Source organism: Anopheles aquasalis, chromosome 3 (genome assembly GCF_943734665.1).
Source record: "Anopheles aquasalis chromosome 3, idAnoAquaMG_Q_19, whole genome shotgun sequence".
In the NCBI taxonomy this organism is placed as follows: Eukaryota; Metazoa; Arthropoda; class Insecta; order Diptera; family Culicidae; genus Anopheles; species Anopheles aquasalis.
The window spans coordinates 4,610,001-4,635,000 of NC_064878.1; the positions used below are offsets into that span (position 1 = coordinate 4,610,001).

Genomic DNA, 25,000 nt, shown 5'->3' on the forward strand with positions numbered 1-25,000 from the left:
GTGCTGGGCGAGCGCACTGTGGCCATGTGTTTATGAATATTCATCGCCGTAAGTCGTTTCACATCTGCGGCACATCTGAGGCCCATAAGGAGGAGAGTAGCGAGGTGTAGGAGGAAGGGAGGGCACTCATTTGGGCCTGGGGTTTGCGTTTCCGTTTAGCAAATTTGTCTTTCATGTCATGTGCCCTGGCAGCACTCTTTCCTCAACACTGCTGCTGCTGCTGCTGCTGCTGCTGCTGCTGCTACTGTGTTAGTGTGGCTAGCGAGCTAGTATAGTGCGGACATCGAAAAGGATGTTCCAGCCACTTGGGCGAGCTACATAAAAATGGAATGGAACACATGAACGGGAGGACCATTCCCCCACCATTCAGTGTCATTCGTTTAATCGCGTATGAAGAGGTAGTAGGAGGCGAGCTCTACTACTAGATGGTCCCCGCGCGCTCTTAGTTGCTAGGGAAGAGACCAAAGCAGCACCAGCACAAGCAGCGAGCATGTTTATGGGGTTCGCCTTTTTACGATGAGCACTTAGCGGGCTCGAAGTGATCGCATTTTTTGGAGAGGACGACCAGAGGGCGAGAGGATGAGCAAAGGCATTTGGGTGCCCTTGAGAGCGAGAGAGAGTCGAGGTCGAAATGAAACGATTCGAGATTTGTGCTGCGGATTCCGGAATGGTGCTGGGTGCACACCAGCCAAGATATCTTGATTTTGCTTTGGATGCGCCCCCAGTGCGCGGCAATAAAACATTTATTTAACCTCCAAAAAAGTACAACTCCAGACGCGGGACGCCAGGAGCTGGTGGTAATGGTTGTAAATCCAATGGCTTCGTGTGGCCACGCCGAGATTCGGTTCGCTTGTCGGTTTTATGTGTATTTCTGTGACGGCCATATATACGATGATTAGGGATGTCGCTTAATGCTTTATCGCCCCCTTTTTGGCCATCGATATGGTTGTGAAGCAGGTTTTCTTGTACTCCAGGGAGAAGGAGGATGATCCTGGGAGCAGGCACCCAGGAATACACGCATCACAAATCACGTCCTTCCGGAATCCGTGACCTATTAATACCGCCGCCACTGGAGACTCTCCTCTGAGCACCACCGTCGTCACCTGAAGCTAACTAATGGGCCGGTGGGGGTGGGAATCAATAACTCAATCACTGCTGTATTCCCATTTTCCAACACTGCTTGTCCCCGATTCCGTTGCGATTAAATCCTTCAACGTGCTACGTGTTTAACTACCGGAACATATTGAATATGCTAGAAGCCGCGGTGCATCGACACAAGTGGGTTGCGTGTTGCGGATGTTGTTAATGGGACTTCCGTTGGTACAGGAGGCTTCCGGAGGGGGACACCCTTTCCTACCTGTTCTCAAGTGTCCACAGTGACACACTACTGGTGCACTGCTGCGTCCAGTCTAGGGGACACAAGGATCGCACGTACCAACGGGGCTGGCTGGCTGGCTCTGTGACTCACAGGAAACCGAAACACATAAATAACAAAACTCCTAGTGGTCTCCACACATCCGAAGAGAGAAGTCCCCGAAGCCTTTGCCGACGGCGTTTTTATCACCAACTCCCCTCTCATCGTCCGTCGTAGCCAAAGCTCTTCTCGTCGCGCATATGCATATGAGCGATCGGCGTTCCGGATAAGGTGCTAGCCAGCAAAGAATGTCGCTTTCTGCTTCTACATTGCTGCTGGTGGTGCTCCTTTCCAGTGCTTCAATCGCGGAGTTTTATGACGTGATGCTCCCTCACCCTGGCCGGCAAGGCAAGCAGCAGTCTTGGCACGGACTCTACCAGAGGCGACGACGTCTTCTGGGGGCTCATGGAGCCCAATAAATACGCTGCGCCACGGTAAGCGGTACCATAAAACATACGGACGGGTTGAGGGATGGCATGTGTGTCCGCGTTCTGCGCTCCCCGCCCATTCCCTCGTTTTATAGTGTGGGGGCACGATAAAGAGACAATATGGAGAAGGAGCGATATCCGAGGCACGATCCCCGTTGATCCGAGGAGCTATCGCAAGCTCGAGCTTTCAGCTGCAAATGTCGATAAGTTTTACGACCTAGAACAACGGTTTCGCTTGAAACAATTTTGTCTTCCCCAGCAGCAGCAGCAGCAGTTTTCTAGAATGCTCCATTCGCTAGTGCTTTTTGAGATATTGCTTCAACGGGTATGTTACATCTTCTCACCACCGTAAAAAAAACAAAAAAGAAGCAAATATAGAGAGGAATCGAGAGCTAGTAGTCTACTGCAGGGTTGGCTCCAATCTGATTTAATCTCACTCCGCTCCTCGAGTTGTCTCCACGAATTGGGCTTCTCTTCAATCCTTTGGCGATTGCGTCCCCGGGAACTGAATCGCTTCCAATATGCTAACCACGTCATTACGCTCAGTGGTGGTGGTGCATGTCTTGGAGCACTGCCATCTGGGTGGCGGTAACTGACACCCCCCGCCGAGGAGTGCGATGGATCGCGACGTACTAGTACCGTTCGGGGGGTTCTCAATCGCAAGCGCTGCTCATTCAAAAGTCGCACTTTTTGTGTCCATTTTTGAAATGCTCTCTCTCTCTCTTTCTCTTTCTCTGTCCGGTCCCCAGAAGTGCCACCAACCGGAGCAGCATTATGGAAGAATCAAACATAATCACCGTGGCGCCAAACGTGGCCCAGAATCCGAGAGAACTCGCTGCACCAGCAGTCCGCTGTTGGCGTGTGGTTTCTTGCCAGCAAATCGTCCATCGCACTCTCGTCCCTCTTCAGCTAGCACACGATGATGATGGTGCGCGTTCGAGGCACTGGCCAAGACAAGAATGATGGATATTTATCCTGCCAACTTCTTCTCGCTTCTTTTTCAATCGCTTTTCCTTTCAGTTCGCGCGATCTCTCTCCCTCGTTTTGAAGGGTGACTTTTTTTTTCTCTCTTCTCCCTCCACCTCCCGTTGTTGGGGCGTCATTCAATTTCATTTTGCAAAAGCTCTTCTCCATCGCGCGTCTTCGTATCGCAAACTTTCAGCAAGATGACACCAAGGGAGCGAACGAAGAGGAACGCGGGCGCATCGTACCACTTGGAAAACCCCGAGCCAGGACGACGGGTAGTGGCAAGTTTGTGTCCATTTCATGCACGATTTAGTGGCGAGAATGTTATCCAAGATTGGCTACCACGCCACGCCACGCTGGGCCGTGTTAAATGATCCGCAACAAAATCTGTGCGCTCCCAGCCGAACACTTCGTGGGTTCGAGGGCGTTTAAATGCTGAAAAAGTCCCAAAAAGGACCCCGGAGAACGGGGTACACCCAGGGTGTGTGGTGTCGTTGACCGATTTATCGGCGAGCGGATTTCTTTCACCGTCGATGATGTAATTCCGGTGCCATATCAACGCGACCTCAATCTTTCGACGACGAGGCGAAGAAAATTTCGAGATTTCGACCACATTGCCAACCTTTTTGGACGATGGGACGAGGTGCCGGGAAGAGCATTGACGTCCAAACATTAAAACAGAAGGAACGCTAAATGCCCCACAAAGGCACACAGCGACATCAGCAGCTGGACATTAACATTAAGTCCTGTCTATTTAATGTGTCGCCTGGATAAAGACGGGGAGGAGGCGATGTGTATCCTGTGTCTTCTCCGTGCAACAAAACCGCTAGTCGCTGGACTCAAGCGGATCCTTGGAAGGATCCCGAACGACGACCGAGAAGAGAAGAAGAGGAAGAAGGGCTACATATATTTTCTATTAATCCCCGTGTTCATTATCCGTGTCGCAACAGCCGCAACAGGGAGCTAGAGGAAGGGACCGTAAGGTTTTGCTTTATTTTCGGCATCAAAACCTCGTTACCGAAGCGAAGAGGACGTTGCTGCTACTGCTGCTGCTGTGCCGATGGGAAGCAATGCCTGCTGCTGTCCACGAGGATGGTGGAACGGGCCTAAAGGTATTGTTGTACCATTTAGGGGAAGGCATTAGTCACAAAACATTCCCGAGAAGACAACCAGGCCACCAGCAGGACCTTCTCCTCTTCTGTCGAGGAGGAATGGGGATGAAGGTCTTCATCAATGTCAGAGGACAGAAGTAGGTGGTGTGGATGGTTGGCGCGGGCGAGTTATCTGTCAGTCGCTTCTAGGAGGAGCCCAAGATAATGTGCTCTCTGTTTAGAGTGTGTCTGTGGGTGTAGTGGAATGTGGAGCACACAGACAGACAGACAAGCGAGTAAAAAAAAAACCAACTCCTCAGCAACTAGCAGTCACGGAAGAAGCTACCAATGGACCAATGTCACTGTCGAGAACGAGCGAGCGTACGAGGACACTCCAATGACCTAGGAACCAAGAAACGGAGTGGAGGCAACCGACATTAAGATATCGCACACACGCAACGTTCGCTCGCCATCACACACTATATACAGAGACCACCACCGCGGCAGCAGCAAACGGACGTCCCCACCAAATGGGTGTTGGTTGCGCCAACACAATGTTGTCTTGTTGTCCTCGCGCGAGTCAGTCGCCCTCCTCCCCCCGGGGTTTTGCAATCTCCGAAAAGCCGAGCATCTCAATCTCTCACATCTTCTCCACCGTCTCAATGTTCTGCTCGTTGGCGAAACAAACGATCCTTGATATCGTCCACCGTGTACGCGTGATGATGATGGTGTGCTTGGTGGCGCAATTGTTATCCGGCTCCGGGGGTCCACGACACGGGGAGCGAGTGAGCTTGTACTTGACTTAATATGTCGCCTCGGTGGACCCGCAAAAAGGACACCACCACTCCGTGAGCCCGTGAGAGGTCCGGTCTCCCATCCTCATCCACATTGTTTTGCTCGCCAACCAAGCGGATAATGTATTTTGAGACAAGAAGGATCCCGTCGCAGTGGCTCTCTCTCTCTCTCTCCGTAGTGCCTGGCATTTGCGCAAAAGGGAATCCACCAAGGGCAGGTACGTGAGGAAGAGGCTGGCTAGCTGGCTGGCTGTATCGTGTAGCGGATCGAACCGAAGGATTCCGCATTTTCCCCATTGGATTGCCATCTTCATCCCAAACCAACAGGCGACCGGGCGCATTCCTTTGTTGAAATGGACGTTGCTCCAGCTCCGGTGCGGTCCCGGAGTCCTTCTGGGTAGGACGGAACACCAGGAGCTGCGAAAGAAGACGAAGCCTACCACACGATAAAAAGTAGAAGCCACGAAGGCTAACGAAGATTTCATCCAAGCCCGAGGACTGCGGACCAGATAAGCCCTTGGATTCCGAAGTTACCGATATCGTTTCGTTCCGTTGTGTTCTGTTGTGTTGTGAGGAGAAGTCAGCAAATGTCCTGCTGACTACCACCGGCCGGCCGGCTGGCTGCCACTTGCTGCCAGCCACACATTCGACGGAACACACAATCTCAATCCACAACCCCGAGAGTGGAGAGACAAAAGTGTCCAAGAAGAATGAGAAGAAGGCATCTGACATCTTGGAAAAGCGAGTCAAGGTCCGGGTAATGTGACCAGGACTGGGCCACGGACTACTTGCCGCTTGGTTGCTGGCCGGACCGAGAAGTCTCGACAGGAGGAATTGCAAAAATCCAAACAAAGTGTGTCTCGTGGGAGTTCAAAGCAGCAGCAGCAGCAGCAGCAGCAGCTCGTCGGTACTTTCGATATCCTTGGCCTGTCGATATCAGCTTTCCACTTACGGGTGTCCTCTCTATGCCACCACCACCTCACATTTGTGCCATAATTCGTTTGTGGGAGCCCTGGTTTAATTTATGTCAAGTGCGTCGTCGGCGTCGTCGTCCCGGGTCTACACTATACCTTCGGTTGTGTCCCTTAACAACAACAAGGTTAAGGGAGGACACAAACCATCGGGGTCAGCAGCCAGCTATTGCTGTTTGAAATTGAAGAGCCACCGGAGGAGGAGGTCAAGAAGGATCCTGCCCATAACATAATGCCCCAAGTGTGTGCTGTCCCCCCTTCTTCTGTAACATCATTTGTCGCTCGGCATGGGGGACCTTCCTTGGGCCTTCGCTTTAGCAGCCCAAGACGAGGATCTCGGGATTCGGGATCATAAAAATCCATGACCATCCATCCAGTGACCGGTGGGGGGACCATCATTACACACCCGATGATGCCGTTCGCACGTAACCACCTTGATGGTGAGGCCATCAACACACAACACACGCAGCAGAGCAAAAGGGTCACGACCAACAAAAACCAAACCGTACACCTTTCGGGGCTCTAATTTGGTTCCGTTTTTCGTTCGATGCGTTGTTAGAGTGTCGCGTGTTGGGCAACAGAGGGCTTCCAATATCAGAGAGATGGTCCAATAAACAGGAATCTTTCCGTTGATTTCGGTTTATGGCCACATTCCCTCCGTACTCCCGGGTGGGGGTAGGGGAAGAGGCCAAGGTGTTTCTCAAAATCCCAAGGCGCCACCACGAGACGCGAGAGACACACAGATTCTCGTCTCGTCGATTACCGGCGACTTGGGTGGTCACATCACTAGTGTGCTAAGGTGTAGAGGACGGAGACGACGAATAATAATAAAAATATTTTGTCACCTCCATAAGGTCGATGAGACACGCACGACGACGACGACGGAGGATATGCCTAGGACGTCGAATGGGCTCATCGAGTCGCATCGCAAAGGGTCAACACCATCCCCTCCCTCTCCTTCCTTCATGTTCGATCATTCGGAACCCATCACACGCCACCTAAAGCTACGAATTTTATGACCAACCTGAAACCCGGGGCTCGGATATAACCGATATAGATTCCCGGGGCCCGGTCTCATGCTGCGTCTGTTATTATAATTTAATGTGATTTCCACCAGCTCGGGGACCCACAGCAGCAAAAGGCACGTTTCCATTGTTCTCTCTGGGTGATCGGCCAGACCAGAAAGGTAATAATTATGCCCAGGGAGAAAGGGATAACAGAGGGACAGAGAGATGGAGAGAGAGAGAGAGAGAGAGAGAACAAAGCATAATGTGTTCTCGAATGAGCGTTGCAGCAACAGGCATTCTCATTCTTTCTTCGTTTTTTTTTCATTTCCAACCGAACGGGGGTGGTTACGAAATGATGCAGAAATAAGTCATTCCCCAATATGCCCTCGCTCCAAATTTCATTCCAACATTCGGAGGAGGTTCCGCCTCGGGAATCGTACCGAAACAGGCCAGGGTAATCGGTATTCAACTCGCACCCAACTCCCCTAAAAGGGAAAAAAGGAAAGGGAAAGGCAATTGCACAGGGAACCGGAGACGATTTCCAGGTTCACATGCAACCTGCATTGAACTCCTGGATTTACATGCGACAACAGACGCTTACAACAGAGCACTAGCACGAGTGCTGCAGCATAACCGTATCAACTGCCGCCAATGGTCGTTCAGGGCCAGGGCACTAACAATAGAGAGCCTCGTGTTTCCTCCTCTTCTGCCTTAATGCCCACGAGGTGCATGGTCGCTCTGGATTGGGCTGGCCTTCTTGATATTGTCATCATCCACTAGAGGAGTTGGGGGCCCGACTCCGGCGTTATCGAATCCAATTTCTGCACCGCAACAACATGGCCCCAGCGCAGTTTTGGTCCGGGGCTCGGCTCTAGGGACGACACGATTCAAATTCGAAGCGACTCTTCGTTGCAGCTTTTCCATAAACACAAAACAGGACGCGCACGCAACGCTTGGCAGTGCACTGAGCGTTGAGGAACCCCGGGAGCGGTTTAATATAAATGCAAAGAATAACAACTAAACAGGCAAATAGACAGGAGAATGAATAAACAATCGACCAACGGCTTGGACCAAAGATGGTGGCAGGAGGTGGTGAAGAAGAGTTTTGCAATACATCGGGAGCCCACCTTCCACTATGAGAGGCCATGTTGCGCACAGAAAGGTGTATATCCTTCGGTCGTATGGTGCAACGAACTTCGCGTGTACTGGCGTCACTGGCGACTGAGAACAGAAGCTTCGCGAAATCAATGAACAAGCACCACCTCTCTTCAACCATCACAACGGGGTGCGCACAGCTAATTGAAAGGTATTTCGGTTTTGACAAGTAGCTTCGCTCTGTGGGGAACTGCGAGAAGTTAAAATCAATTTAGTTATGCAAGTGGTACCACCGTAAGCTGCGCATGATACTGGGGGGGCAGGCAGATTTGGAGCAATTGCCGTTGGAAGCATGTTGGATGCACTTTATTCCGACATTCGTTGGAAGAGAGAGATTGAAGAGAGAGAGGAGAGCAGAGAGAGAGAGCGCAGCTATCAGAAGAATGCATCTTTGTCGTATTCTCGTGCCCCTCTCCTTCCCTTTCCTGTGGTACAAGAACAATCGCACCCGACAATGCGGGTTGGACATAAATGGTGCACCAGCAGCAGCAGCAAAAGGCAACTCTCTACACTGCACGCCTTATATGTCGTCGTCGGGGGTTTTGTTTTAATCGTTTTGTTGCTTGCAATAACGACGCAACTAGCACTGGAGGCGCTTCGTTGGGTTGGATTCCCTTTTTTGGATTCCTTGATATACGAGGGGAGCATCATCTTCTCTCCGGCGCGAAGGGGTAGCAAGAAGAGTCGAGCCGAGAAGAATCGAAGAAATTGAACAATATAATAACAATAATAAAGATGATAAGCGTGTAGTTTATGTTGGCGATACGCCACTTTAACTCACTCCCTTCGTTCTGTGGCTCATCGCTGCACACGCATGAAGCGAAACTGAAGAAGAGAGGTCGAAAAGACGCGCTGTAGAAACAAGTCTCCATTATATTCTCTTCCCGCCAGTTGAACTTGTTTCCAGTTGACTGGTCGCCGGGATCGCACACGGTGACCGATGAGAATCAAAAGAAGAGGAAAGGGAGCGGGATCGAGTTTTTCCTTTTTGGGAAAATTCATCCCAGAACCGGCGGAGGGGGACCCAGCCAGTATTGGGTGCCATATACCGTGGCAACCAGAGACCCTAAGGTCGCAACATACGCGGAGTCATTGCGGTGTTGATACACAGAGCACGAGACGACGAGCTGCACACGTTTCGCGTTTCGATTCACAGACAGCAACAAAAGCGCTTACGACGAGCCCATCATCGTCACACGCTCTCTCTGTTTCTGTTTCCACCAATGCCATCTTCCCTCGGTTCTGTTCTGGATAAAGTTCCGCGTTTTTTTTGGATTAAAAAAATGGAAAACAAAATCTTCAAACCCGTACCTAACATCCGCAGCATGCAATGCATGCCAGGGGGCAGCGCATATGACGCAACAGCGCACACACCATGGGATCGACCCGTCCTTGTTCTCTACAGGACTCGTAGCGAGAAGCGCAGCACACCGTGGACGTGTCATGGGCCGACCGAGAACCAGAATGTGCACGCGCGCAATTCGCCACGGAAGCTCAACCAGCAACCGACGGGCGGCATGCAGAAAGAGAGCAATCGAAAGGTTCTGGTGCTGCTGTGGCCCTTGTGTGCGCATCTCGCCCTACTGCATGATAGGCATCCAACGATGGTCGCCGGTTGGTAACAAGCGCGAACCTGCAACGAGGAGTTTGTGCCTTTTAGCCACGCCACAGCACGGCACGGGAAGCCCACTGAGCGAATGAGCGTGAGACAGCGAAAGTCATGTCACGTGCGAAAGTAAACCCAGCATAAATCCACACACCACGCGCGCGCCCCATGACCATTGGCCGCGCTAGAACCGGAGCTGCAAGCGGAAAAAAGCGGTTTGTCCTCCTAAAAAAGCGAAAGAGAGAAAGAGAGCCTCCTGTGGCGTGTGTACGCGGACATCATCATCATCTGTCTGACGACGAGAAGCACAAAAAAGGACACTTTTACTACATTCCATAACCCACCAGACCTACGGCCTCCAAAAGACCAGCGGGACAAACGGGCATCATTTAACCTCGCATACGCAATGTGGGGCTTTGGCTTGTCCCTTTCGTCTACCTGAGTGTACTGCTGCTACTGCCTATGGCAACCGAAAGCGAGGAAACACGAGATAAGTGAAAGGATCCGCACAGGATTTTCGCGGAAAACTTCATCAAACCCTCATCAAAAACCGCGCGTGTGCGCGTCTTCATGAAGCCCCGAAAATGTCGTCTACATCCTCTTTCTGGTGTGCACGGTGTTGGACATGGGCATGGACGTTATTTGCCAACTTGACTCCGGAGGAAGTTGACTTGAAACTTGACTGGCGGCCGACAAGCAAGCAAGCAAGTCAAAAGGAAGTCTCTCGGAGCGAGATCCAGCTGTCCGTTTTCCTGGGGGGGAACGCACACGATTGACACGATTTGACAGGCTGGACACACTCCTGGAGCATCTGTGATCATCTGCGTACATGACAGTAGGTCCCACAGCCCAAAAAAAAAGGGTTCGCTCCAAACTTCTGGGAAGATTTTCGGAAGGGATCACAGCTCCGGTTAGGCTTAGAGATTCCGTTACACGTCCACACATCCACTCACCGGGGGTGGGCTCAAGGACAGGGTGTGTGCCTTGAAGAAGTTGACGAGCCTGCCAATCATGGTCAAAAGGGTCTCCTCGGGGGGTGGAGAGAGCAAACTGAACCGGGATCTATCAAGGACCCTATCATGTGTGCTGCTGAGAAGATGCTGCTAGTTAGCACGAAAGCTCTGTCCCTCTGTCTGTCTAACTGTCATGTCACCACGAGACAAGTTGGGGCATTGGATTGGCCGATATCTGATACCACAACAGACACGACGACGATCACCGACGATCAGATCGTCATCGATGTGGAAGATGCAACGTCTTCTCCCTTTTGCGCAATGATAAGCGTCTGTCGCGCGCGGTCTAGATTTGTAATTCCGGTCTTGTCCGACCGGCACCGACCGATCCGTCGTCGGGTGACGTGCTGTCCCATGGGAGAGACCAATACAGACAGACATGCTGGACCACGTCTTGACCATTCACACTCTCCCAAGAGTCCCGCCGGTGCCGACGAATGCCATTCCTTGCCATGTTCTGCACACGCGTTCAGAAACCCTCGAGAGCCCTCTCGAAGAAACTCAGTGGGAAAAAAGTCCAAACAACGCGCCTTGCAACGTAACGTGTCGTCGGAGTCTCGCTTCCCCCCCCCGCTGCTAACGCTGTGACAGCTATTAATTATCTCGAACGTATTTCGTATGCTCCAACCTCTCTCGATGGATGGATTGACGCAAGGGAACGCGATTTCCGCGCGAGATGACACAAACCCCACTCCGGCTGACTCCGGCTGACTCCGGCTGACTGACTGGCGGTCATTATCGTTCTGTTGTTGTCCGGCTCGGTCTTCCCCCTCTGGAGACCGTCGGCGACGTACGCGTCTAGCTTTACAATTCTGCGTCTTTCTTGTGCGCGGACTACGCAAGAAATCGACAACAAAATGCAAGGAAGTATGGCACACACGGTTGGCGACACAACGCGCGATGGTTTGCGCGCCGCGCCGATCGTTCTCGATTTGTTTCGAATTCTTTTGGGAAATGTTTCGGCTCCACTCGAAGGGCACACCGTCGGTTGCCCCTTAATGAATTCTGTGTGTCCTTCTCTTTGCTGCAAATTGAGGCGAAGAAGAACATCTCGCAAGAGCACACAAAGAACTTCTGGCGCTCCTTGCGTCTTTTCATTCACTACACGGTGTGGAGGTCTGGAAGTCAATGTATTCCTGTTGCGGTATTGCGGAGGTAGTACTCGTGTACCACAAGCACCTCGATTGTGTTCAACATCGACAAGGAGAGGGGTGGGCAAGTCTACTCAGGAGCAGCCGTCGGCCGGGGGGTTTGATAATGCATCGCTACCTTCGAGAGTAATCCCTGGTGAAATCAGCAAAACGGTAGCCAGCGAGAACGCAACGCAGAAAACGGCAAAAAAGGTCATACCAATGTCTATAGGAATTTACAAACAAGACCTCCTGCTCCTCCTTCTAAGCACGAATAGTAAGGAAAGGGGAGCCAAATGCCTGGAAGGTTACAAACTACCTACCATAAATTCACCAACTCCCTTGGGGCTAAAGCTGGAGCTGCTTCTATCGAGAACTGGAGCATCTGATGCTCTGGAGGAACACGAGTAGCCGAAGCAGCACCAAAGCACCTTGATTTCTGCGATTTGATAGTTTTGTAAAATGACTCGCGTGATGGCGCACTTATTTAAATAATTATGAACAGCGGAACCCCAGTACCTGTGCTCACAGACTCGAGAGACCAGCGACAACGATCTCGTTGAGGTCCGAAACGTTCACATTCCAAGCGTGTTCAAGACGCATTTCAGAGAGAGAGCAAGATAGGGACGGAATGTGCAATAGTAGCAAGATCGCACCCGAGAACTCGAACGCAGCTCGCTTTAAGGTATTCAATACCGAGCTTCGACATGCAAGGGCATTTACAACAACCATCGCGAGCACATCTCCTAGTTACGGACTAGCTTGGATGGAATCGTTTCGAAAAGTTGATTGCATTTTTCTCGGCGCTACCTTAACCTTCCAGTCGACGACTTGTATTTGTTTCTTCTGATCTGTTTGTACCACACAACGACCTCCTCGTAATAGAAAGGGAACGAACGAAGGATTCACTTTAACAAGTTGATCACTTCAAACGACATTATGGTGTCCCCTCGGCTCCTCTCATGTGGCTGCCGGGCTGAATCTTTGACCGAATCTTTGACCAAAACTTGATAAAAATTGATTTAACGTTCCAGCAGACGAACGTGGCACCCGGTGTCTCTCTTAATTTTCTTCTGTTGGGAGCGGTGACTATGTCGATCCCATTCTCGACCAGGACTTGGATGTTGAGGCAACAGCAAAACGACATGCGTGTTTATTTATTTACAACAAAAAAAACCCCTCCTGACTCTGTGTCCTTGGGTGGGGTTTACAATCGGATCAAAAGTCCTGCCACACAATGCTGAACACATCCACATTCTCCAGTGAAGAAGTTTAGGATTCCAAGTCGAGGACGAAAGTGTAGGAATTGCGTTGGAAACTTGGAGCTCCGTCCTTTTACCAAGCAGCCATGGGAGATGCCGACGAAGTGGACCTTCCGTCATCTTTGGACCCTCCATCCCGCCCGTCTGGCAACCCCCCAAAAACCTCCACCCTTCGAATGGGAGGGTGCATTATTTATTGACGGTACAAGAAAGGCAGGGGATGAGAGAGACCACTGACCAACGTTCCCTCGTTCTGTGCGCCAAGGATTAAGAGAGAAGGTAAGAAGTTATGGGTTTCGGTCGTTGGTTGGATGGAAAATTGAATTTCGTCCAACCGATACGAGACGGCGCCGGTGGCGAACCTTCCCTTCCCTCATCTTACTCGCAGAAGAGTCTGCTGTGTCCCATCGCTCGTAAAAGAAATTGGTTTTAGATAAAGAAACGACGGCTGCAACACACGCTTTAAGAAGTATTTGCGAGCAGGGCAGACAGTTCTCGTTCTAGACCAACAATCCTGCTGTTGCTCACTATATCGATCGAGGATTACACTCTGGTCCCCCCAACCCCGGTTGGAGCGCTTGTCACAATATTTGAACAGATTAGTTCACTTCATTTAGCGTCTATTTTCATTACATTTTCAGGACATTCAAAGCCCCGTAAACAAGACGCATACCATCCATATTGGAAAGGGGAGTATTGACCTTTCGGGCTGGCCTATGATATTGATCTGACAAGACTGCGGCATGCCACGACGATGCGCTGTTCCCGATTGTTCCTTACTTTTACTAATTTGGCCAGTCCCGTTTGATGCACCCTCCTGCTAACGCTTGTAGCATATTCTTTCCCTAGCATACAACGGACATATGCTGCGTCTTAAGACGATGAGAAGCGACGACTGCAATAGCACAGTTTGGGGTACACACAAGCAAGAACAACACGGCACGGACTGCGGGACAGCACACAATACACACGCATACACAACATTTTAAAAAGACATTCAAAAGAGCGAAAAAGGAAAGAAAGAAGATCGAGAAAGAATGCGTACGCGAGAGCGACAGATAGAGAGAGAAAAGTGGTTATTATACACACGCGGCACAATTGGTAGGAAAAAACACGACGAAGAACCAATAGAAATAAGAAAAGAAGAAGAAAAAAACAAACGAACATGGTAAGAGAGTAAGATAAAGAGAAAGAGGAGAGTGCAGTACAAGAAACGCAAGTAGCAAGTAACTTTCACGAAGAGAAAGAACGTAATGCACACGTAAACGGAAACGAAAACGCACACGGAACGTTTTATAAAAATAAAAACCAGAAATTATGCAACTGGTACACTCACCCATAATGGGAACATTTGTGAAGAATTGTGTTGGCGCGAACCTCACGCACCGTACAAAAGGAACACCAAAAATCCTGCGATCCCCCGCGCAAAACGTACCCGAGGCTTTCTCTTAAAGCTCGAAAGCCAATTCACAGTACGATCTTAAAGGGTTGAGGTAAATGGTTTTGGAATCGATCTGAGGATCGCTAACCTTACTTCCACCAGTACATCACACCAAGAACGGAACAGAATTAGCGGCTCTCCAGAAAACGCTCTTTGAGCGATCGCTTTCGTTGTCACCGGGGGTTCTACTCATCAAATTGAACTCTCATCAGAATACGAACCTGCAAATGAAAGAAGAGAAAAGATAGAAAAGAGAGCATAAGAAACTGTTTATGCTAAAAGCATACCGGCAAACACATAGACACAGAAACTCTTATTAATGCGATAAATGTAATCGAACCTCCCTCTCCAGCACCGAGTGTGTCACCTTGAATGCGCTTCAAGTCAACCAACCCTTCGGCTGAAAAGCCCCACTAAGTGCGTCCTCCCCCCCTTTTGGCGTCTTATGATAATGCTCCCTCCGTCCAGCAGCACTCTCCACTGACAGCGAGTGGTCGCTCCAGCGAACACAATGCACCATTCCTTGGGCATGCAGCAGAGGACCCACGATACTCCCAACATACCACACAAACCGCAACTACCCCACACAGAGGAGGCGAATACGGAACTGGACTTTGGTCGGAAGTCGAAGCATATTGTCTATTGTCTTGCCCGATAATTGAGTCTCTTGCGCGCTTGCGGGTTCCCTACGAAGAAGACGCGACGACGACGAGCGGCGCCACCACCATCTTCTCTCTCGCAAGTCGCATTTTCTGTCACATTCTGTGGGGTTCATTGTTTGCGTTGCGATTGGCTCTTTCATTGACCTCCACTAGTGGGTTCCAGAGTACAGAGAGCGCGGACGCTCGACCACTTTTTGGTCGCTAAGTGAGGTTAGAATCCGGAGGTCCACAGCCACCGTTGTTCGCTTAATTGGTTCGATTGGCTCCGGACAACATCTTCCTCCTTCCTGACGACAATCGAATTCAAATGGCCAATGGCAGCAGCATCGCCGTCTTGCCGAAAAAGGCCACCCTCGGACTCCTTAAATGACTCACAAATACCGAGATTCGTATCGCGTCAAGACCGCGAATTGAATCCATTTTAACAAGCAATTAATGTGGAAGTAACAAGATTTGCTTGCCCTCAATTCCCCGGGCCAATTTTGGGGCGCCCGGCCCAGAGGACAGCTTTCCTCTTTCGATTCACTTCCCCAGAGACTTGTTCTTCGTCGCGAGAACCTCCGGTTTTCGACCGCGTGATGAATATAGGAACCCCTTTCCTCCCCATTTCTACCCCCTTGTACAGAGAGTGAGGTTGGGGGGAGGATTATGATTTATTGAAATGCAATGACATTTGAAACCACACAATCAGCGCGCCCGCGTCGACTACGACGACGAGTGTCCCTGTGGACCCCGCCCGGGACCCTCCACAATTCCATTTAAGTCCCTCTCTCTCTCTGCCGTGCGCCAGGAATCGATTGTGATGGCGAACTTTGGCTTTGGCGCACTTTTCGAGAACGGGGGGGAGGCAGGCCAAAGGACAATCGACATCCCACAGCACATCAACAGCAGCAGCACGCGGGAAAAAGGGTCTCTTCTCAAGGGCCCCCCCAAACCACCACCACCACCACATCGTAGGCCTAGAGAAGAGAGAGGACCAAGCGCGTATGCATCATCACATCGTCTTTCTTTAGGGACATTCATCTCTCCTAAAGGAGGAGGTCTGCGCGCGCGGTGCTGGACCTTTCTTCGCCATCGACACATTCGGAATTTGATTTATCGATCCGCGGGTCCCGGGGGCAACGACGAGCCACCGAGGAGCGGGGGAATATCCGGACGAATTACAATATAATACAATTTATGAAATATCTGTGTTCGTCTCCTCTTCGTGCGCTTCCTTAAATTAGGCGTACCTTTGTGTGTTCGCGGGAGCGGGGGGCTGTGGCTTTATTTGGTTTTCAATGGTCCCTCGTTCCACTCCCTCCTATGTGTGCTTTGCGTAGACTCGCGATATGTTCTCCTGGGCGCGAGCATAAACATACAAATGTTTGTGGTGGCCGCCGCCGCATTCGCAATGAGCAAAGAAGTTTCTACCACAGACTCCACACCACAGCATCGTCTCATCGCAAACCAATATCTCTTCTCCACGACGCAGTTCTCCTTTCATGGCAGAGAGAAACAGAGAGCGGAGTGATAAATCTTCCCCCAGACGGCCGGCCATTGATAGAACTGTCAAAAACAAATGGAAATATGCTGGACGAGCGGCCACGACGACGATGTTGTGTTCCCATCGACGAACCGGTTCGCCTGTCGTGGTCTCTAGTGAGGTGTGCTCCATGGAAATTGTTTTCCCGGCACAGAATCGCCCAACATCGTTTGATTAAGTGTGTGAAATCAACCGATGCGTGGCCGGATACGTGGGCCACGCTCTCAACTGATTTGGAAGTGATTTGGAGTGATCGGCGCCGACGGACGCGAACTCATCTCCGTCCAGGGGGGAATAGACACCTCCCTCTCTCAACTTGTCTGGTGCTATTTTTGGGATTCGACGATCGATGATCGCCCGCTCGAAGAGAAGCCGAGGGTTCGAAAGGTCAAAAGGCACCCTCTCTCTCTCTCTCTTCCTAGGGTGCGCCCTTCCTCTTCTTTGGACACACTTCAAAATCCACGCACACCAAAACGGCATAAAATAGAAGCAAAAGGTGGAGGGGACGTACCCAGGGCGGGCCGGGTGTCTTTTTCGAAATGTGATGCGGTTTAAGAGGCGCGACAGCTGGGTAAACCCGAGTTTTCCGCCGGCACCCGGCCTGTGACTGCTCCGTCGACATCACCACGAAAGTGGAGACCGCCACACATCGGTGAGCGACCATTAAACTTTGACACGGCACCGGGGGAGAACATAAATAAATGGCCCCAGAGGCACCTCAGACCGGCTTGGCTTGTTGGCTTAAAAGATGGAGAGATGAGTGCGTTGTTGTTGTTCTACCGGTTGCGGTTGTCAAACTCCTTCTGCTGCACCCCGGGATAGCCCCAGGGAGTGTCCAGGGCACCGCACACGGGAGGAAGTTGCGTTTTAGTCAAGGGAGAATGTGTCCCTGTGCTCCGCGCGCTTGATCCGATTGAGCTTATCGTCGTCGTGACGTCGCACTCCGGATCCGGAGTCTCTCTCTCTGCTGACAGCAGCGTGGAGTGAAGCTGTCATCACTGGCCTACATACAGAGAGACCGAGAGCTATGCCACGTGGCTTCTTAGCGTCGAGGGTTAAGAGTTCAAACCTCGTGCTGTCCAAATAGATTTTAAACATACGCTGGTGCTGTTGTTTGGAGAGGTCCCATGCTTACTAGTGTGCCTGTGATGTAATCTGGCATGCCCGAAAATGAAGACATTGCTCTGGATTCGGTTTGAGAAATGGACAAAGTTTTGTCCATTTATCCAAAACACGCTGACGTCGCGTCGCGTCACATATTCTAAAATCTCGCTCGCTCTCTGGGCTGCCAATTTACTGCCGGTGTGTGGGTCTGCATATCTGCAAGACTCGAAATTTGCTGGAGGCGAACGGTTTGAAGCAGAAAACACGCCCAACCGGAGAGCACCACGACCGACCGACGAACGAACGCGGAAAACTTTTATCGTTTATTTTATCGTCGTCCATTTTTTTCCTCTTTTTGGTGTCCGGTACCGCTAGGGAACTGAGGAGGACACCCGTGTCCAGTTCCGAGTTGTGTCCACGGTGGTCAAATAAGCAAAAGATGACCCCTCGCGCCAATGGGCGCGCTAAACTTTGCGTTGGTGTCGCTCTCTCCGTCTCGTTCAAGCTAAACTTTCTAATGAAAAGAACTTTTGGACAGCGGAAGCCCCGAGTTTGCAAACCAGACTCTGCCAGAGAGAGAGAGAGAGAGACAGAGAAAAAAGAGTCGCCCGGAAAAGACAAGACACTTTTTGCCCGATCCTGACATTTTCCATGACCTCTCTTCCAATGGCCAGGACGACGACGCCCGTGAAAGCGCGTTTTGCAGCCGGAATTCTGGCCATTTTTTTTTGCCTAACTGGCGACCCCTAACCTCAAACTCTGGCCGCGTTACTAGAGAGCGCGAAAGGAAGAGAGCCACGAGAGGGGCTGCTCCATCATCCACCGCCACATCCTATCGGGCAATCGGGTATTGACAGTTTAATTAATGTTAGCTGGAAGGCGAAACGAACGAACGAGACGAAAAAAAAAACTCTTCCTTTCGCCAGGACTCTTACACTTCCGGCAGAAAGCCATTTGCGCCCCGTGGATCCGTGGCCACTAGGTAGTGCTCACCACCCACCCACCCTCAGTAGCTGTCAGTGTCACACGCAAGAGAAGCAGGAGCAGCATGAGCTCCGGATTTTCTAGATTTTGACAGCTTTTCCCGGAATACTCGTCGTCGTTGGGGATCGCCACGGCTTTGAGAGCTGCCACGTGGACCCTGGTGCGGAGACTTCACTTCTGTCAAACTGACAGCCAACTTCCGGGCGCTACTAGGGTGAACGAGGAAATGGGAGGAACTCGTTCAGTGCGATTATCGTTGTGATGATGCCACACGGAACGCAAAATACTCATCCACAGCTAGCTAGAAGCGGCCAAAAAACCCATAATCGACACCCTCACTTCTCTCTGCGGAAGCGTCACCAACGCGGGGAGGTGGGCATCGAGGCTAATAACCACTGATTTCACTTTTCCCAAGACGCATCACCGTGTAGACAATGGGGTCCCTCCTCCCCTCGTGGGTGAGGGTGGCGCCTAATGCGGTGATCACCCACTCTCTCTCTCTCTCTCTCTCTTTCGATCTAACTCCCGATTGTTGTTCGGCGGAAATCGCAGCAGTCGCAGCCAGCCGTAGTCATCGAAATTGACCTCAATTGAGGTCGCGAGACATTAGCGACCACACGTTTTTGCTCCGAAAAGCGTGTTGACCCCGCGTGTTGTGTCTTCTAAACGATGTCGCAAAGACCACGGGAGGAGTAATTTGGAGTCGCGGGAACGCGCGGGACCCTCGGGATCTTGTACAGCACGAGACGACGATCCCGGTGGTTTCTAGGTTAGGAGACGCATAGGGAATGGAGGATAATGTTTCCTTCTCCTTCTCTTGTGGCATTGCGGGACCTCATTCTCGCCGAGATCGTGCGAGCGTGCGACCGGCGCGCGTTGGTCAGTTTGGACGAGGTATTCAGGGATCCAAGTCCACTCCTCCTAAGGGCCAAAACGCGAAACGGGATACCTCTCTAATGGTCGATATTATTGGGAAATGATTAATGAACTCCATTTCCATATCGAGAACACACACGAGCGGCGCGACTCACGCCGCCAACTGACGCCGCCGATTGACATTCAGAACATTGCTTCACGTGCAACGCAACGGCCGGTTTGTGGTTGAACTTGGCTCGTTTTTAAGCACACGGTGGGACCACAGCATGGCCTAGAACCCAAAACAGTACCGAACAGTACGGCCGTCGTGACCCTCAAAAGACGAGAAAACGGAGGAGAAAGCCTTTGCACGGCGCTTCGGAAGACAAGTGGCGTGGCTGTGTGTCTCCGGACTGTTCTGGGTGGACCCCAGATCCCCCGAAAGGGGTCCCAAACGAAGTTGCGAACGAAGAAACATAATTAATAGCTGAAAATGGGGGCTCGCTCGCGCACATGGCGCACACATCATAAGTGCTCGTTTCTCTCTCTCCTTTCTTCTTTCTCCTTCTCTCCGTTCGTTCGTTCTTCCTTTTACGGGATGAAATTCATTAGTTCATGATTTATGGGACGGTTTATTATCGTCCATTTTTTTTTTTTTGAAAATTAGCGGACTTTCCCGTGGTGCCCAGGGGGCACGCGGCGACGCAACCTCTCTCTACCCCTCTACTGGGGTCCTAAAAGGAGCGTCAGAGCGAGGTTTATGACCGTTTTTAGGTTCAGCCAAGGTATATCACTCTACAGACGAATGGGCTGCTGCTGGCTCTCTTTTGAGAGACCTCAGGATTTTTGATAAACGATCAATACGATCCCAAAGGCGTCCAGAAGACCTCCACGCGCTCCAAGACCTCTCCTCTTTCTCTCTTTCGCTCCTTACCAAACCTTTGAAGATGATCGACAGTATGCTGGGGCTTTCAATGCCTGTGTGCGAGTCTGTTTTTTTATGTATGTTGTGCCCATAAATTGATTCCCCTTCGCTTCCACGCAGCTCACACTAGAGAGCGAGAGAGGCTGGCTCTGGAGGTCTTCACGCTGGCGGTCGGGCCGCTGATCGCCTGAATCGCTTTGATGTTTGTTTTCGATCGATTCCGGTTCACGCTGTGTGCCACGCCGCGCGCCGCCAGCAAACCATTCAACAAACCCCACCGACGGCCCTTTAACTGGGACCTCTGGTATCTCTCTTTCCCTCTCTTTCTTGTACCGTTTGCAGCACCCTTGCCTCGCATCAACATGGAAGCAGAATGGGAGACCCAGCATTAACGATTAATTTTCAATTAATTTCACACTCTTTGGCCGTGTTCTGGGGGTCTCTCCTCTTCTTGGGGGCCGTTGTGTGGAGCTCTGTTTGCGTACTGATGGTGGTGGCAGTGAAATAGTTTTTCCATAAGGACACTCCTCTCTAGCAGATGGCTACGACGGGCAGGCAGCATGCAGCAGGAAGTTCCGATTCGATAAGGCTTCGCGGCTTCAGTTTTCGACAATTTCGGGGTCTTAGAGAGGATCGTGAAGTTTGTTTTTCACCTCCATGGTGCTTCCCCTAGAGCTGATGGTAGACAAATGAGATCCCTGATGTTAGTCAAGGGTTTGAGAAGTGAAACGAATCGACCAACAACCGAGAAGAGGAGTTGTGCGACCGCGATCGGTGACCCCAGATGTTCACCAACGAAACCCGCTACGAAATGGCCGTGCTAGAGAATGGAAGCTGCAGTGCCGTTGGCGACATCTCCGGAGACCATAGCTAACGGAGCGTTACATCCGAAAAGCCGCGTGCGTATCTCGCTCGAATCCCGGACTTGTTTGCTTCCAAGACCGAACCAAATCTCGGCCCAGAACGGAAAGCAACCTCCATCAAGCTAATTATAATGCAAAGGACACAATTTCATCGGCAATTTCTTCGCCCATTGCGGCGGAACCGAGAGAGGGTGCGCTTCCGATCGGATCCGTCGTGCTGCATGAACTGTTTGTGCTCGAGGTTGTGCTGTACTTGTGGGTCGTTCCAAATGGACACGGATGAAATGTCAGCCGGCGAACCTCTCAAACTTAAGGTTCACTTCATCGAAAAGGCCATCTCCACTCCGTGCGCCTTCATTTCATGCTCCAATGCAAAGCTAACGGCACTCTCGGTGTGATGTCATGCGATCATCAAGGTGCGCGGCACACGTTTGTGCCAATCACACAACTTTTTGTAACAGTTTTTAGTTTTGAGGCAGAAGAAGAATCCAAAGGCCCCTCAAAAGACTGAGAACGCGGTGGAAGCGCAACCATTTTGGAGTGTAGTGGGCTGGTACGACCTTTTTCGGACCACCTCCTCCTCTTCGTTCATCAGCAGCGCATCAGGTAAAGTCTATCATTATTCAAATTAATAACTATCATCCAGCGGGCATTTTGAAAGACAAACATACACACGAACACACGAACTCTCACACGCAATCCACGCCCAGGACGCGCGCTAAGTCTCCTGGAAAAGGGGTATTATGTCGAGTAGAACCGACTTAGGCGCGAGGGGGTTTCGCCTTCATTCCGATGATTGGGATTGGTCTTTGGTCAGCCAGCCAACCGTGGTATCCCTGCTGTAACCCTTTCTTCGGTGGGTAGTCCTCCCCTACAATTAGGAAACAGAGCCCGTGGAGAAGGTCACTCGCCGGCTGGCAGCCGGCAGCATAACGCCACACACGCGCGCTCCTCTAAAAGGACTTCCAAATACGTGAAGGAAGGTCGCCGGAACGCGGGGGGGGTCTCATTTGGCGTTCTGATCCTTCTTCTTCCGGCGATAACTATAATCAAAATCGAGCAGCAGGCTTCTGCCTGAAATGTAGGTTACGTTCTGTAGCGCAGCCTTGTTGTAGCTCTTCTGAGAATTCTTGGAGCGTGTCTCAACACAGCTGGCACCAAACGGGAAATGTTGACGACAGCGGAGAGTGCGGATGCGGTTCATGAATTCTCTCTGCCAAGTTATTTACCGAACCGCCTCCTCTGTTAGTACGTAAATCGAAGACCAAATATTTGGAGCTTTCGTGCGAAGAAACAATCGTTACTCGGCGGCTACACTTCCATGCTTCATTTGAGTTTCCGTTTCAATTTATTGAAGATTCCCCGCGTGATTCTCCAAAATTCCTCCCAAGCAGCAGCTGGGAGATGCGCAGCAGCGAGTGACGAGAACCGAGATGTAGAGATCATCAATTGGCTCGACACCACGGCGGGTCTCTCTCTGTACGGAACAGATCAAGCAAACGGTAAAAGAGGAGTAATCGCCACCACCACCGGGGTCGTCATCAGTTGGCGTGAACGTTTCTATATTTAAACCCGCGAACATGCGCCAGCAGCTCACCAGCGCACCGGTGATGACAGAATCGGTCTCTAGTCAGCTCCCTGCAATGCTTCTTCTCTCTCTCTCTCTTTTCGGTAACCTCTTGGACATGGATCGTGTGTTTTGAGATATTTGGTTTTTCGGAGTAGTAGCACAAACCAATTCCATCTCGTGGGCGCTGGAGTATCATCGTCGCACCATCTGGTTCGGTGAATGGTAATTATAAAGGGAACAACCGGCGGGAACTCTCTGCGTATCACCATCCCTGCTGCACCGCGGGTGTGCCGCCGTCGCCCTACTATTCCGGAGGTCTCAATAGATCATTTGGGGTCACATTGCGTCGCCGCCCCCTTCTGCTGCTGTCGCTTTTTTGGGGAGAGGGTTCCAAATTTGGGCTAGAGCGCACTCCGGACGAACGCAACGAACCAATTCCAACTTTTTGTCTATTTTTTATTTTCGTTTTCGTTTCGTTTTCGATGTTCCGCGTGTCACTATGGGGACGTCACCCCTTGAAGCCCAGGTTTTGAGGTTAAGAAAACTCCCTCCCCACAAAAAAAAACAGTTGAGCTCTCCACGGAAAGGTATGATTAATTAGTCGGAAGAGAACGGGGGACCATCAAAAATATGGGACAAACCGTACACAACCAACCGGAAGGGACCGACCAGGGCCAGGGTGCCTCACTCCCGAGACTAATTGCTGGGAGGTGAACCGTACCAGACACGACTACATCACTACCTTTACTGTGGGTTAAGGGAAATAGCCCTAACCTTGTCACTGCGGGAGAGTCCGAGGCACCGAAAACCGTTGCATGGCTTCCGATTTCCCTACGGACCCTCCTCCTGCGTCCGTCGGTTTTAATTAGCCCTGACCTGCCTCGACACAGCCGACTGGACGGACACCAACTGTCAGCGTGTGTTTGGAGGACACATCTCGTATCAATCTCGTGGTCCAGAGATCGATCGATCGATACTCGGTCACTCATTCTGTGGTACGCGTAATGAAGGAATCTGTCATCGAGGGAAGCTTCGATAGATCCAAACAGGGTCTGTCTGCCTCCTCCTGTTCTTAAGGGAAACTGACAGATGAATCGGTGCTTACTGTCATGGACGGGGATTTAGCGGGCGACCTCACCACCGGTGGCTTCTTGCTCTCTCTCTCGCGCACAATTCTTTCACTCTCTCTAGGAATGGGACCTTGCACAGCTTGCCCCATTCACTGGCTCTACAGTGAAGCTGGCGCAATACTAGGCTAAAGGCAGCATAAAACATAAATGGATGCTGCACCGGCAAGTGGTAAGACCGGCTAGCAGGCTAGCACACGCGAAGATGGACAGCCGGACCATAAAAACTCGATTCCATGCGATACCGCGACCATCATTGGCTTGACCTGTATTTTCTCCCTCCAACCCTAAAGCGACCGCATACCACGTCGATCGAAAAGAGTCGATCTCTTCGATTGAACCAACCGGTAGTACCACAAGCAGCAGACGCGAAAGGTGGTGCTTGATGTGTGCCCTTTCGCAAAATACATACACCCTTCCTCTTGACTGGCCGTGCGCCCCCCCAAACACCCGTGAGAAACTGCCGCCAAACGTCTTTAATAGGGAGCGCGCGATGGCGGCACTAGGTACTAGGAGCGGGCACCACGAGTCCACGGCCCGAAAAAGGTGCCAAGTGGTGAGAATTAATAAAACTCGCCGCTCCACTCCGTTCTCCTATAATCGGACGGTGCGCAAACAGGCACAGATGGTCCAACTCCAAACTCGCCTGGCCCCAAGGAACTGGCCCCCGTCGCAGAAGCCCGCTGCTAAATCACGGGAAAAGGCTGCCCATTTAGATAAACATATTATTAACCGTGAGCTTTTGAGTGGTGCGCGCTCTCTCAAGAGCTGCACGTGAGTCTGTGGCCACAATCACCAAGTGTATCTGTTCGCGGAACGAAGAGAGGCTCGGCTAGAGGGCCTCTAGCGGCTAGAGATATCGCATCGCTATTGAATGCGTAAATGGTTTAGACGGCTGGACGTCTAAAGATGGACTTTTTGAGCTTGAACCACACCGAGAGGGCGGGGTGGATAAGTTTAACATCTTCGCTTCGCTTCGCAGGAGAAGAGAGCAGCAATCTGCGTGCCGGAGCGGTAATTAAGTGCCTGGCTGGCTGCTTTTGACCACAAAGCTGTACACATTCCATCCGAAACCACCACCGAACGCCACTATACAACTGACACAAC

At 51.2% G+C, this 25,000-nt stretch overlaps 1 protein-coding gene across 8 annotated transcripts in view; it reads right to left on the reverse strand.

Annotated features, from left to right (window-relative positions):
- The window catches only part of LOC126575709 (teneurin-m), a 471,232-nt gene that overhangs the window by 101,924 nt on the left and 344,308 nt on the right, over positions 1–25,000 (reverse strand). The window contains exon 1 of one of the 8 annotated variants that reach the window (XM_050236546.1): positions 14,174–14,256. The exons of the other annotated variants lie outside the window; for them this stretch is intronic. Within the exon in view, the coding sequence (XP_050092503.1) occupies positions 14,174–14,177 (4 nt within the window). The 5' untranslated portion in view covers positions 14,178–14,256. Of the gene's footprint in view, positions 1–14,173; positions 14,257–25,000 lie in introns of those variants that run through there. 8 annotated transcript variants of the gene reach the window in all.